General features: G+C 46.0%; 1 protein-coding gene across 5 annotated transcripts in view; it reads left to right on the top strand.

Annotated features, from left to right (window-relative positions):
* LOC135374823 (glycogen synthase kinase-3 beta-like) overlaps positions 1-14558 on the top strand; it is a 28207-nt gene extending 13649 nt beyond the window's left edge. For 4 of the 5 annotated variants that reach the window (XM_064607752.1, XM_064607754.1, XM_064607753.1 and 1 more), the window contains 4 exons: positions 1392-1498; positions 6169-6362; positions 6759-6945; positions 9877-14558. In XM_064607752.1, the coding sequence (XP_064463822.1) occupies positions 1392-1498; positions 6169-6362; positions 6759-6945; positions 9877-10085 (697 nt within the window). In that variant the 3' untranslated portion in view covers positions 10086-14558. Of the gene's footprint in view, positions 1-1391; positions 1499-6168; positions 6363-6758; positions 6946-7042; positions 7195-9876 lie in introns of those variants that run through there. The other variant, XM_064607756.1, reaches the window with a different exon arrangement.
* Positions 14559-14729: the final 171 nt, after the last annotated feature.

Below are 14729 nucleotides of genomic sequence, written 5' to 3'. Positions count from 1 at the left end.
ACGTGTTAGAGGAGGTATCTAGATGGAATGATCCTAATGGTATCTTCAGCTGGTCTTACCTATGTCTGAGCTGGAGTTGTAAGTACGGCTCTCAGTCTAAATCTGTGCCGAAGGGATCTTGCTCAAGCAGAACTAGAGCCTTGCGCGGGTTGACATTTCCGCACCCGACCCGACCAGACCCGACCCGATTCGACCCGACCTTGGTGCATTGAAAAATGGCCCGGACCGGCCCAGGCCTTCACGTTTTTATGTGGCCCAGCCAGGCCAGGTGTCTTGGCGAATAGAGCCCGGCCTAGTATTCCCAGCCATGACGTACACATTTCTAGCACTTATGAAACAAATTTTCAAGTAAATTTATAAGAATAGAAGACACAGGCACAAACATACAGGAACTCTCGGCATATTAACAACACAACAGCACGAGACCAAATTAAATCCAGAACGCACAAAATCGGACGCACAAAAACGCACAAAAACGGGCAAAATCGTTACCGTTACACTAGCAAGTTTTTGTGGAGGTAGAGGATGCTGCCGACAAACTCCTCCCAGTCTGAAGCAATGTAAAGTGGCTTTCAGAATGTTATAGAGGGTCGAATCATATGCATAATGCAGTGTCCCTTGCTAGTTTTTACAAATACATGCACAGGAATGACGCAAGCACATGATGATATGAAGTAATCGTCCTCCATTGCATAGAATTAGCTGACCCTGTCGAACCTGACTCTCAGAAACATATTTGTCTGCCCGGGCCCGACCCGGCCGGGAGCACATAGCCAATAACAAGCCCGGCCAGGCCCAGTCCCGTGTACGGCTCTAAGCGGAACACATCAGCCACCTTGGAGCATCGAGATGATGGATGCGTAACTGAACACGACTTCCGGTTTTCCGCCGATGTCAAAATGGAGGAGCTTTATGCAAAATCAACCATGCTAGTACAAACACAGGGACTTTTAAGTCTTCTCAGTGGAAGCACCCACAGTTGTGTGACTGGAGCCCTGCCAAATCTTGGAACTCTGACAGCTACTCTGACAGGGCAGACGAGCATGCTCTAAGTCAGAGGCAAGTGCTCAAAAAGGACTCGCATAATGCGATTAGAGCACTTTGTTTTCGACGAGCCGGGCACAAAGTGTCTCGCAAGAGCACTCTAGAGCGATCAGAGGTGACCGGTTAAGGATACCAGAACTCTGGTTCGGAGGATTAAGGTGAACAGCCTTTGTTCTTTTGGGGAGCTCTGTTGGGGTGGATGAGTGGGCTACCCTGAAATTGGTGGTGTATGTAGATAGAAGAGGATTATAAGCAATAACAACAAAAATATTACTGTAATCATAGTGTATCAGCTTATTTTTTGTTTCTTTTTCTTTTGTAGTAATAGTCTGTGCCTCTTTTTGCAGTGCAAAACTTCTTATAAAGGGGGAACCGAATGTCTCTTACATCTGCTCGAGGTACTACAGGGCCCCAGAGCTCATATTTGGAGCGACTGACTACACCACCATGATTGGTAAGGGATTTAGACTGTCCCGGTTCTGACAAGTGTGCTGGTTACGTAAGTGTATGTGCCGACAGTACATACTAAAAGACAAGTTTTGTGTCAAATCCAGCGCTTGCTTTGTGAACAGGGGGATATAAAGGAATGTTGAATGTAGGGGTAACATTCGGAGATGGACCACCCATAGTAAAACAAGATATGTGATGCAGTTCGAGGGACGTACCCCAAAAAGCAATACAGAATTTTTTTGCTTCTGTGGGGTTTGCAGCCACACTCTTAAAACAGGACTTCACTGCATAGCACACCGACAAGCCAAGCAGCCAACCACCACCCCGAATGACATTGTTCTGTCCCATGACTGGTTAAAAACTGGAGGCGTACGCCTCTTTGTGACACTTATGCAGCTCCGTTAATTGTCACAAAAAGTTGTATGCGCCACACCTTCCACAGATCAGTAGTGACAACGGTATCATTCTTCGTAATTGTTGTCCTTCACTATGCTACGTGGTGGAGTGCTGCTTTAGGAGTACAGTAGCCGACCGATTTTTCGGACTTCCATGGGGAATGGTGACCTTCACCATCGGATTAATACATTTTGAGACTGTTTTTCCGGACAGATCGAAGTCCGAATGCTCGATTTTTTTGGACCAAAACGCTTGTGGAGAAGCACCAGCATCACTATTTTTGGCACTACACGGCCAACTTCAAAGCCATCATTTTGGATTGCTCACTTTGATTAGATTGGTAATTGGAATCCTAAGCGAGACTTCTCTAAAACTTCTGAACCGCAGCTCTAGGTGACGAAAGGCTTTCGGCGCCAGCGCTTCTGGGAGCCGTGCGTTGGGACGCTCTCCCGAGTTTCTGTTTGTGCACCCTGTCGCTGTGCATCAGCTTTCGGGGCACGTCTGTTCGGTAAGCTGTGCACTAGGAAAGTGAGTTGAACTCTGCAGGCGATTGCCCTGACCATCCACAACCGTCGACTGCAGGCATGGTGAACGTGTTGTCACTATCATCAAGTATGCGTGACGGACCTATGACGCTAGCAGAAATGCATGTACAGTAACCTTCGTTTAAGTCGAAAACGTTTTAATAGAAATTCAATTCTAACTCCAACCAATTCAGATGCACCGTGCACATGCCGTATTCCCGCTTGGCAAATAACCTACGCTTTGGTCGAACTCTCATAACTCGAAATGACGCGTACCACAAACAAAAAGCCGGTCCCGTAGCACATTTTTCATACTTTTAAATCGAAAACGACAGTCCGCCACTGCCATTTTGCATCTGAACCACTCGCATTCGGCTTTGGATCGGATTGGGTCGTAACGCTGCCTTCTGGCCAAAAGAGCCGAAATAATCCAACACGGAGCCAAAGCAAGACAGGCAAAGGCCCGTGACGGCATTAAAAGAACGGCATGAACGCTAGTTGCCAAGACATGTGCGGGTAGTGTGGATGCAGGAAACTGGACATAGTTGTGTCTGCCTTTAGAAGGCGAAGATGTCAACACCAATTACAACGCCTGATTATTTTTAAGGTTGTCACACAACTGTTCTGTGAAGCAGTAAGACAAGGCTCAGTTTTGCCTACCATGTCTAGTCATACCGTGTAATATAGGTACAATAAAGCACCGATTTTGTGTTATTTTCTAAAGTCCTTTTACCTCATTCTCAGTTATCTGTTCGAAAAACAGAGATACTGACTGCATATTTGTGCAAGATTGCATAAGTCAAAATACTGCATAAGTCAAACAGACTGCTCTGGATATTGGAGTTTGAGTTATCAGTAGTTTACTGTATAAATGGTATCGTGATACACAGCGCACAGTTCTTCTTTGGTGCAGCTGTTGTGAAAATAGGTTGAATTTAGTGATCGTCAGGTTTTTCGGACTGCTCTATTATTGGGACATTTTTCGGGTCACCGTCAAGTCCGAAGAATCGGTCGGCTACTGTACTAAGGTATGCCACTCTATGGGGAAAGTTGCTGCACTGACCCTGCAGCATCTGTGCGGAAGTAGTTTAGTCCTGCTGCCGCAGACTTCATTCTCTTAGCCCTTTCCCGAGGTTATTCAAGCGCCACAAAGTAACATCATAGAAGGCTCCTGTCACATTTCTACTTGTGCGGATAGGTCATATTGCCAGCAGAATACTACAGTAAAACCTCGTGAACTCGAAGTCTGGACGGCGAAGAAATTTCAAATTAAGCGGGCGTTCGAGTTAAGCGAACCTGGGTACATGGTGAAGTAAAATACTGTATAGTGGTGAAGAATATTTATTTGCCGAAAAAAATTCACTTATCTTCGTCTGCCGCTTTCCAAAATTGACATCGCACGTCACTGTTCTATCGAGATGCGATACAAAGTCCATTATATCGCAGTGTGTACCGTTGGCTTATACAAAATGTTGTACAACATTCTGATTCCGACCTTGCACTAAGAAAGAATAGGGTGCTTCGTTTTCGGGTTAAACCCGATTCTTCACGATAGTTTCCCCCCGAACAAATTTTCAAGAATTCGGGTAAAACCTGATATCTACCTGAAATCCATGCGGTCCTTCAACTTGTCGTTCTCGGTAAACCGTCGGAAAAGTGAATCATAATATCAGCAAAGAGAGCTATTTATGACAACCTACTTGTCCTCCGTTTATGATCCCCTCCTGCAGGAGTCAAAGACGAGCTTTTGTGGAGCTCGGGCAAGTGTTTGAATCCGCGGTCATTCAGTATCCCGGTTCCGAGCGGAAATATAAATATTATTGTTTCTCGTCCCAGTGTCACAGCAGTGGCTTGTTTCATGTGCCTTTCGTTTCACCCGAAAATTCCCCGGTGAGATATCAAACAGACATCATAGCGCCCGATTTCTTCCCGAATTCTCGTGTGTAAATAGCACCCGATTTTTCCCTCCCGAATTTGAAAAATCATAAAACCCGAAAACAAAGAACCCTAAGAAAGAAGTTCCGAAAACGACAGCGCACGTGCAGGTTCCTCGCCGCCGTTGTCACCCTGTTCATTTGCGCATGCTGGTTCAGAACGATGAGAGTTGCAGCACAGGCCTGTTCTGTGTTCGCATTGCCGGCAGGAGCTTACAGCATCTTACAGATCTCGCGGCTGCGACGATCGCCACGTTTTATTTCGTCGTCATTGTCTCATACTTCATCCGCGGGCTGTCTCCACAGCCCAAAAGCAAGAAGTGGACTCAAAAAGTCGATCTCAACAAAAGCGCAAAACGAAAGCAAACCAAAACGTCGTCTGCGAAATACGTTGGCACAGCTGGGATGTTGGATCTTGCTGGGTGGCAAGGAAGCGCGAGCAGTGAGGAGGTTGTGCCGCTTGATTGCTGGCTCGGAGAGGGAAGTCGGCAAGAGAATAAGCACGTGGTTTTTATGGCAGGTCGTCGTTGCGTGGGTGGGAAGTCGATGGTAGATTATGCAGTTCGGTAGGAAACATTTATTTATTCATTCATTCATACTGCAGACCAAGTTGTGGGTCCTAGCAGGTGTGGACAATCTTGAATGACGACTGTTTCCTCAGGCAACCTGTTCCAGTCCACCGCTGTGCGTTGCAAAAATGAAAACTTGCGATCGTCGACTTGTCTCCTGGACCCTGTAACTCGTTGAGTTAAAAACTTTACAATGTCACATTCAAGTTTGTGATGAAGAAGCAAAATGCAAAAATTTGAGCCTTGCCCTTCTACGAAGCACAGCGAGCGTCTCAAACTCACACTTACACAATAAACCATTAACAGAAACATGAAGGGAGTTGCCTCAGGACGAGAGCCACCGATATGTTGAACAGAGACCGTTCTTCTTCTGGGCAGAGGAAGCCCAGGAGAAGAACAGTCTCTGTTCAAAATATTGGCGGCTCTCGTCCTGAGGCAACTCCCTTCATACTTCCCTACCAGTTTGCTGGATTTCTACCCATCTACATTAACAGAAACAGGCCTTCTGTAATGAATTAAGCGGGATACCAGTCAGTTTTCCTCAAATTATTGCAACTCGTGAAGATGGGAACGCTGCAAGCCTTCAATTTAACCAGAATTTTGCCTGAAGCGAGATAGAATTAGCGAGGTTCTATCTGTTCTATGTGTCTTCTATGCGAGGTTCTATGTGTCCTTTATGCAAGGTTCTATGTGTCTTCTATGCGAGGTTCTATGTGTCCATTTTTTGTATGTCACTTGTTGCACCTTCCTGGATGGAACTTCTTGGGCGGCACTGCGTGATCCACCTCGCAGTGGACCTTTTTCACATACGCATGTTATCCCAGCGGCTCTCCAGCGAACCACCCTCAGCAAGCATGAAAACAAATCCACGTGGGTAGCTCGTGGACCGGACCAAAACCGGTCCGGAGTAGGACCGACGCGCTGGGCTCGTTTGCGCAGTCTCCCCACTGGTCCCCACTTCTGTCGTCCCCATACTGTGCCACCTAGTGAAGACGGAGATAACTCTCTCCAGCGCCTCAAGGTCATGCGCATACACATAGGCCATTGTGGAAAAAGGTCCATTAAGCATCTCACTGGTGATCCAGGTCATGGGGGAAAGCATTTTCGACTGTGTTTAGATATCTGTTCAGTGAAGCTGGTAATTAATGATGTTTGCAAGACAATTCATTACTCCTTCAACAACAGTGATTGTGCTGAGAGTGCTAATAATGACGCGAATGAGATGAGTATAACACTGACAATTTCTTGCAGATGTGTGGTCAGCTGGGTGTGTGTTGGCAGAACTCTTGCTGGGGCAGCCCATCTTTCCAGGTGACAGTGGGGTGGACCAGCTAGTGGAGATAATCAAAGTGCTGGGCACACCCACCAAGGAGCAGATCCGTGAAATGAACCGAAACTACACAGAGTTCAAGTTCCCACAGATAAAGGCACACCCTTGGCAGAAAGTAAGCTCCCCATCATGAAAGTGAACGCGTAAAATATGCTATACAAGTAGGTCAAGGGACTACTCACCTCTCTAGCTTCCCCCTTTCTCCATTTGCGGAGGCTGTGCTCTCATTGGTTGGGCTTCAGATAAGGGGAACACAAGTCTTAGGTGGACCACGTGCATTCCCGCATAGTTTCAGCATCAGTGACAAGATGTGGCAACGAGCGATACACCGAAACAACTATGCATTTGATGAATTACTTGGCCAGTCCTCTCTTACACATTGTTATAGCATACACCCTCTGTCATGCCTACAGCTTTGAACGCACTCCTGCCTAGTGCAGACAGCCCTCAGTGTGTGAGGGTCATTCTTATGGAACTGTCTGTAAAAAGTGGTCACTGCTCACATGTCCAGGTGTTTCGAGCTCGTACACCTCCTGAAGCTATTGACCTGGTTTCTCGGCTACTGGAATACACACCTTCGGCGCGCACCACACCACTGCAGGCATGTGCTCATGCCTTCTTTGATGAGTTGAGAGAACCTGGCACACGGCTGCCAAACGGACGGGATCTGCCACCTCTTTTTAACTTCACTGAGCAGGGTGGGTGAGCTTCTTCAGTCTGTGTGTTTCTAATGAGCCATTAGGTTCACGGCGATATTTTTTTTGACTGGTGTCTTTTAACATTTTTGTACCGTAGAACCTCTACAAGACTAGTCCCTGCATGTGGAGCACTTCAGCAGTATGAATAAATCTGTTCCAAAACCAAATTCCAGTGTGCCAAACAACAAAAGAAGAAAAATTTGCTTTTGATTAAGGCTGTGATAAAGTTTGTTTTCAGTGCAAATACAAGTTTGAATAGTTATTTTTCGAATATATAATACCAAATGGAATACAGTCCATTTTCGTTGTTTACAGTGGAATAGCTGATGAAACAGTCTGATATTGCCGCATATACAACACAGCTATTTTCCGAAAGATATTTTGTCAGTATTCACGTCAGCGGTTGGCATTTGTTGTCATATTTCATGCTAAAGAGCTGCGGTGGTGGATCTTACGTGAGCGGGTACAGCGCACATGCGAATACTGTCAATCTTATCCGTGCTCACCTCTAACCATAAACTCACTTTAACTTGTTTACTTCTATTACGGCCTCTCTCTTTTGTGAGTGATGAATCGTCGTTACTTTCGACTTGCAAGACATCGTTCTAGCTCTTTGTGTCTCTCAACGTCATTGCTTAAGGTAATTGCTTTTAGGCTTCCTGGAGTTATGAAGCTCTCTAACTTATAAACACATTACGAAATATGTATACATATTATTATAAAGAGCTTCAGCTATTTTCTCTTTTGCATATCATTTGTAAATATATTATGTCAAAATTACATACATGGCAATGTGGCACATGCAGGATGCAAGGCAGTTATTACTGTAAAGGGACAAGAAGGACATGCTCACAATTGTTGACACTGCACTGTGGTGTTGTAAGATTCTTCCTATAAAACTGTTAAGGAGGCCAGTAAGATGCACCATGCGAAGTAATTCACACCACAGAGTCATAATTATTGCAGAAATTGAATTTAAAATACGCCACAAAAAGTGACCGTGCGCAACGGTGGTGAAGAGCAGTACCAGCCTGTGATCTGCCTGGAACCTCGCGCCGACGCCATAAGAAGAACGCTCGCTGGTTGGCCTAGAGAAATGTTGTCTGCTACTCGGCAGTTCGGGATTCTGATAAAGCCTTTCTCCTTGCTTGGTAATGCTTCGGCTCCTTCTATCCCCAATCATCCGGGAGAACTGGCAAAACAGGTTTACGGCGGCAAAGGGACAAGGCGCTGACCCCCCACTGACCGGCGAACCAGAACTAGTTCTCCTTATACCGTCATCGGTGACGTGGCACCATTTCTCCATATCCTCGTTATAGCTGGAGTGGTGAGTTAAGGGTGAACGCGCGGAGCTATGCTTATTTAATTTTTTTTTTCTTTCACTCGTGTACCTATGGCCCTGACTGCCCACGAGGAGGGCAGCTTCCTCAGGTTGCCAAACCGTAGGGATTGTAACCGGACCTGTGCCTACCTTCGTACATCGCGCCCCCTCACCATTTCACTGTGTGTCAAACTGTGTGTCTGTGCGATAAGTTAGACGGATGTGTGTAGCCTACTCGCTTGCGCATTCATAAGGGAAGACCGCAGTCGTGTTCCTCTCTACAACGATAACATTGTGGGTAGATGCTACGAACACGAGTTCCTCCTCTCTTCCTACTCGCACCTTCGTCGCTGTATACTTTTCAGTGAACAGATTTCAGTTCCCGGTGCTCGAAGGCTTGTCACCTTTTGCTGGGCGCATCTCCTGCATCCAGTCCTCCGCCGCAGTAAATAAAATGTAAAACGCTCCTCTTCTGGACGAAAATTCGAATCATCCCTTCAGTTCACCCTCAACACATAGCCACATCATCGCTGCCCATGTGTCGTTATCATGACCCATGCAACTTCACTGACTGGTGCCTCGCACACATATACGCTGCCATGCTGCTGGAAGGAACTGTCAACGACCCAAACATCATCACGAGCGGCCACGAGGTCCTTTTTCATGCCGCCGACACGGACCCGTGTTGTCAGGCGTGCGCTTTTACAGAATGAACTGGAGAGCGCAGAAGGCACGCGCGGCGCTGGGAGAATGAAGACAGTTTAGAAATCGTTTGGGAGATCAAACGGTAGCGTGGAACAGCATCATTTTTGCCCCATGCGCTTACACATACCGCCAACATCTCAAAGTTGCGATAAGTTGATTTAAGTATCACGCTTACTTCTGCGGCCTTATCACGTGGCACCATCGTGACGTGCTTCCGATTATTGCTCCAGTAGCACTAAGCATTTGAAATCTGTCCTAGCCTCGTTACGCTCAGTTTCCTGGAACCCCCCGTACTGGCTGTAGAAAGACGTATTTCACATCAGAAATGAAATCTTGCTGCAAAGGATGCGTAGGGCTCTTCGTTTTCGGGTTTTATGATTTTTTCAAATTCGGGAGGTTAAAATCTGGTGCTACTTACAAATGAGAATTCGGGGAGAAATCGGGCGCTACGAATCTCTGTTTGATATGTAATCGGGGAATTTTCGGGGTATTGTTATGGAGGGAATTGCTGCGACACTGGGACGAGCGACAAGAATCTTTATATTTCCGCTCGGAACTTGGGCAGTGAGTGACCGCGGTGTTGAAACACTTGCCAGAGTTCCATAAAGGCTCGTCTTTGACTCCTGCAGGAGGGGATTATGAAAGGAGGACAAATAGGTTGTCACAAATTGGTCCCTTTGCTGATATTACGACTCACTTTTCCTACGGTTTACCTAGAACGACTACTCGAAGGACCGCAAAGATTTCTGGTAGATACCGGGTTTTACGAGAACTCTCGAAAACTTGTTGGGTTGGGGGGAACTATAGTGGAAAATTGGGTTTAACCCAAAAACAAAGAACCCTAAGGATGCATCACCCTTGATGATTCCTTTCTTTTACCTCTGCCCCCACCCCCCACTGAGCAGAACTGAGCATCCAGCCGCACCTCAACTCGATACTGATCCCTCCACACGCCCGTGCATCCGGCGGTTCGGTGGTTGCAAGCCCAGATGGCTCTTCATCGTCGTCATCGCAGTCGAAGGGTGGAGCCATCGGAGCCGCATCACCACCCGACATCTCATCGAGCAGCATGGCGGGCGCCGAGGCATCGTCGTCGTCTGCGGCAACAGCGTGAGGCTCCCGCTCATGTGAGGCTCTCTGTTGGCAGTGGGGAAAAAAAGAAATATGCAGCAGAACTTTGCAGCACATCCCACTCTGCGTGCGTGTGTGTGCGTGTGTTTGAGATAGTGGGGAGGAAAGACAACAATGGTTTGTATTGTCTTGCCGGAGCAGCAGGTTTATGTGGTGTCATTCTTTGCATACAACTAGAAAGTTTGGACAAATTAATGTGGAAACTTTGGCGGTGATCTCGAGGCTGAATGCAAACTGGGTCAGTGCGTACGTAGCTCAATTGAACAAAGAGATGCCCATATATATATACATATGGAAACAAACGTCCTATTCCGTTTACCTGTCAAGTGGCTCCGTTTGTTTGCATTTAGCCTTGGAATCTTAAGTCTTGCCGTACATTCTGCCGATGGTGTATAGCTTTGCAAAGGGCCAGGGTTGGGCAGAATTTGGGTAAGACGCAAGCTAATTATAGGGACTTGTGGGGAGAAGGAAGATGTAGGCTAAGCTGGTTGTCCTTCTGTTCTCATCAAAAAGCGGATGACATGGCCCACGTGCTGCAGGGATTGACAACGGTGTGCATCAAATGGGCAAGCATACAAGTGTTGAGTACACACCAGACTGCATCATCTTCCTCACCCTGGCACTAGTTTTTGTGCTTCTGAACTCTCAATAAGTAGCAACAGCACATTTATCACGTCCGCAAAGAAAAGGAGGGAAAACTGTGTCCTGTTTCCATGGTGACGCTGTGTAAAGTAGATGGCGCAAATCATTGTGCTATCACCTCATGACTGAGAAGCAAAACAGTTGTAGCTAAATATATTGCTATATAGTTGGTATGTTCAGCAAATGACACAGTTTACTGACTTTTTAAAAATATATAACTGACTGACAAGCACCGGTGCAAGCGTTCTAGTTTATACTCGGTAACCAGATACATCTTGGCAAGCTCTGCCGTCGTTTTCATAAATTTTTTTTCATGAACCGTGCTCTCTCTTTCTCTCTCTCTGTATGGCAAGATTAGCGTGGACGTAGCTCTAGATGCCCACTGCTTGTACGAAACGAGCGCTGACGAGACGGTGCCACCATAACGACAGGTGTCTGCAAACACTGCTCTGTTAGGCAGCAAAATTTAAGGCGACTTTCACCATTTTCGTCTGTCTTGAGCCGTAGCGCAACATTTGCCGTACTGTGATACAGATTCTTCATCTCGGTTTCGCTGAGTTTCTCCTGTCCCGTCGCACTAGAGCTGTAGAGAGCAGCTTGTGGGTAGGACAGAAGATGCATCTCTCCACAACAGGCATAAACGTCAGGGTGTGCAATATTGATAATGTGCAGCAGAAGGTGTTCATGGCCATTTTTAGACTGTTCGTGTCGCAGAAATGTTGTGTGGGCATGATGGGTGGGATAAACGGCGCAGGAAGGAAGAGCTGCAGTGTCTCAAATGAATGCCTTGTGACTGAGGCAAAGGAAGGCAGAGCCGTTTTACAGCTTCTCCCATTGTACATGAATGTGTGTGCATATGTTTGCGTGTGGACTTCATTTTTATTTTTTTTTTCTAATAGGAACTCTCTTTTTATGCATAGCTAAGCAGAGTCTCTCTTCCGATGACCCCCGCAGCACCGACGCTTTCTTCTCCACTTTTCCTGCCAAACGTCTGTTCAGCTGTTTGTCATGTCACGACGTAATTTTTTTAAGCACACACACACACGTGCACATGCACACACATGCAACCGTAATAAACCCGGAAGTGTTTGTATATACATATATGTATATCTGTGTATATGTACTAGCACATACCCATATGGAATGCAGAAATAGCATATTCATTCAAATACTGGGTGGCAGACTTTTTAAAGTGAAAGTGGAAAATGTTCAGGTTAGGTAGTGCACGTACTGTATCATGGTGGGAGCTATGGTGGTGACGAGAGTGTATGCCCCCTGAAAATCAGTGCCAACTAGGAAGTGGAACAACCTTCACGTTTTCAAGAATCGGGTGTGCAGGAACTAAAAAGGAACCCTGTATTTGAATAAATACGACAAAGCCGGACAGCGGGCCTTCAGTAGATCTGGCTTTACCTGTGTAACTTTACACTTTGCATCCAGTTTTCCAACAGTTGCCTAGTATTTGATGGAACACTTTCAAAGTCCCCCGAGATTTGACACGGGGGTCACTGACACGTGGAATTCTTAATGAATCAACGAGCACACCTCTGCTGCAAAAACATCGCAACATGCACTGTGGCGCAAGACTGGGAGAATTTAGCCATGACTGGCTCGATTGACATTTTATCCCTCATGTTTGACCCAGGCTGGCCTTCAGCCGTGCGGGTCTATGTACATAAACAAGTGCGCTATTGTAGATCCTTCTCCGAGACAAAAAGCTTCCTCAGGAACCCATACGCATTGGTGTCACCTTTCAGAATGTTTGTGAGTAGCCAGCATGGAGTCAGGACCAAATTGTGTTGCTTGGTATGCCACATTCTCTTGCACTCTTCTTTTTTTTTTCTTGAAGGCTGAGCTGTTGGAAAGCAAATTTTTGGAATGGGACACTCCTCCTCCCCGAGGTTTTATGGTTGTAAGAAGTGCTGTTGTGAACATTTTTGTGTGAACTTTTTTTTCAGACTTTTCACTGTGCTTTTACTAATAAATGCTGTATCTTACAAACCCTGTACCTTGTTGAGGAACGCTTTAGTGGCAGTGCAGTGTCGAAATAAAATAAAGTGCAAAGGTCTTAGAGAGGTAGCTTGCAGAACTTAGTGCTGAACAAAGTTGTCCTTTTGTGATGTGCATTGTCATTTTTCACTCTGTGGTAGCCTGTGCATGGACTGACTGGTTCTGCTTTTGATGCAAATCGCCTCCACACATTCTCCTGTTGTCCCCGGCCTCACACAATTAACTGGCACGACAACCAGAATTCTCATACACACCCTGTTACACACGATGTAATCTCGATAATCTCACACACACAAAAAAAGTATCTCCATTATCCGATTCAAACTTTCAAATCTATAACTAAAATTACGCTAGGTGTACGATAACCTGCAGAATTCAGTGAGTATTTCGCATAGGTCTGGGGGAGCGATTGTGTGCGCTTTACTTCAGGTAACATGTACATAAGCGAGTCTACAACTGTGCTTCTTGGGCTTTCTGAAATCTCATCATTTTTGGGGCATGGTACTGCACGCTGGAGCTGTCGGTGACAGCTTAAATTCTGCTCGTAATGTCCGATTGAGCTTGGAGCACCTCGAGGGAGTGAGAAAATCTCGAGGGCAAAAAAAAAAGACGTGTACAGCCGGACAGCTACGAGGTAGGGTTACCCACCTTTTTACGGACGTTAACGCCTTGCACTATTGTAGCAACAAAGAGCAGGACGAATTGAGCTTAGTGTCTGAGAAGGGAAACGGTTGAACATCACACAGCAAGCTTTTGTTTGTATAACACACATTCATGGCCTTACTTTATGCTCTCTCTCGCATGCTGTGTTACAGTGCACGTTACCACCAGCCAAAGTGAAAATGTTTGCACACACCCCTCCCACACACACACATTTACCTTGCTCATTTTTACTTGTTTCCACATAGTCATGTATATTCACACACACACACACACACACACAGCCATGTATGTGTGCGTCAGAGGTACATCAAGCTACGAGAGCGTATAATTGTGCGTTGCGCAGAGCGTGTGTATAAGTGTATTTATTTTGTGGCATTCGAGATGGTTCGATTTTTCTTCTCCTTCTGTGTGTGTCCCCTCTTCGGTGCAGGGCATCTGTCCTGCAGAGGCACTGTTTACTTTTGTTTATGTATATCTTGCTTCTTTGCTCTCCCTCCCCCCCAGAAGGAACTGCTCTGGAACCATAGCATTTTTTCTCTTGTGACGATATTTATTGGAGTTTTCCTCCATTTCACACTCATCTGTCCCCTTTTGATGTAGAGAGAAGCGGCCTTGGTAGTGTTACAGCTAGCAGCCTTTCTACGAAGTACAGTTTTTGAGGCATCCAGCCGACACGTGCGTGCGTGTGTGTGTATGCATGGGAGCACTCTCTTGTGTGATGCAAACTTAGTCGGCGGTTCCATCGATTTGCCAAGCTGGAATGAAATGCAGCTTGGAAGGACATGCGTGTGCCATGAGTCGGTGTTTTTTTTTGCCACACTTGGAATCCTCTCTGCTCTTTTTTTTTTTTTTTTTTCACCCCCTCTCCTTTATGATCCTTGTTCTATGAATGCGGTGGTTCCCCCCCTTTTCTGCTGGAGGAAGTATGAAAAAAAAAATAGTGTAACCCTTGATTTGTGGCTGTTGTAATGCCTTGCATTAGTACTAGGTATTGTTAGCACAGTCTACTGCAGTCGTGTAGTTAGCCAGCACTGGGAAATAATAAATTGTATGTACACCTTCAGTTTATTGCTTCGCTTATGTGCTTGCAAGACTGCAGTTGAGTGTCTCTTGGAAATAAAGTCTTGATATGGGATGATGAGGATATTTGTAGAAACTTCATTTTCTAGAAAGATGACTAATAACACTGTCACAAGTGCAGTCTTCAACGGCCATTGAAACCAATGACCATTGAAAATGCTCGTAGCGCCACCAAGCGTGTAACGAGTCAACTTCTCAAAGAGCATTGGATCCAATGTTTCCTGACCGGTTG

Source organism: Ornithodoros turicata, unplaced genomic scaffold, assembly GCF_037126465.1.
Source record: "Ornithodoros turicata isolate Travis unplaced genomic scaffold, ASM3712646v1 ctg00000746.1, whole genome shotgun sequence".
Lineage (NCBI taxonomy): Eukaryota > Metazoa > Arthropoda > Arachnida > Ixodida > Argasidae > Ornithodoros > Ornithodoros turicata.
The sequence above is the reverse complement of the archived record's forward strand: the minus strand, read 5'-3'. Positions and strand labels throughout refer to the sequence as shown.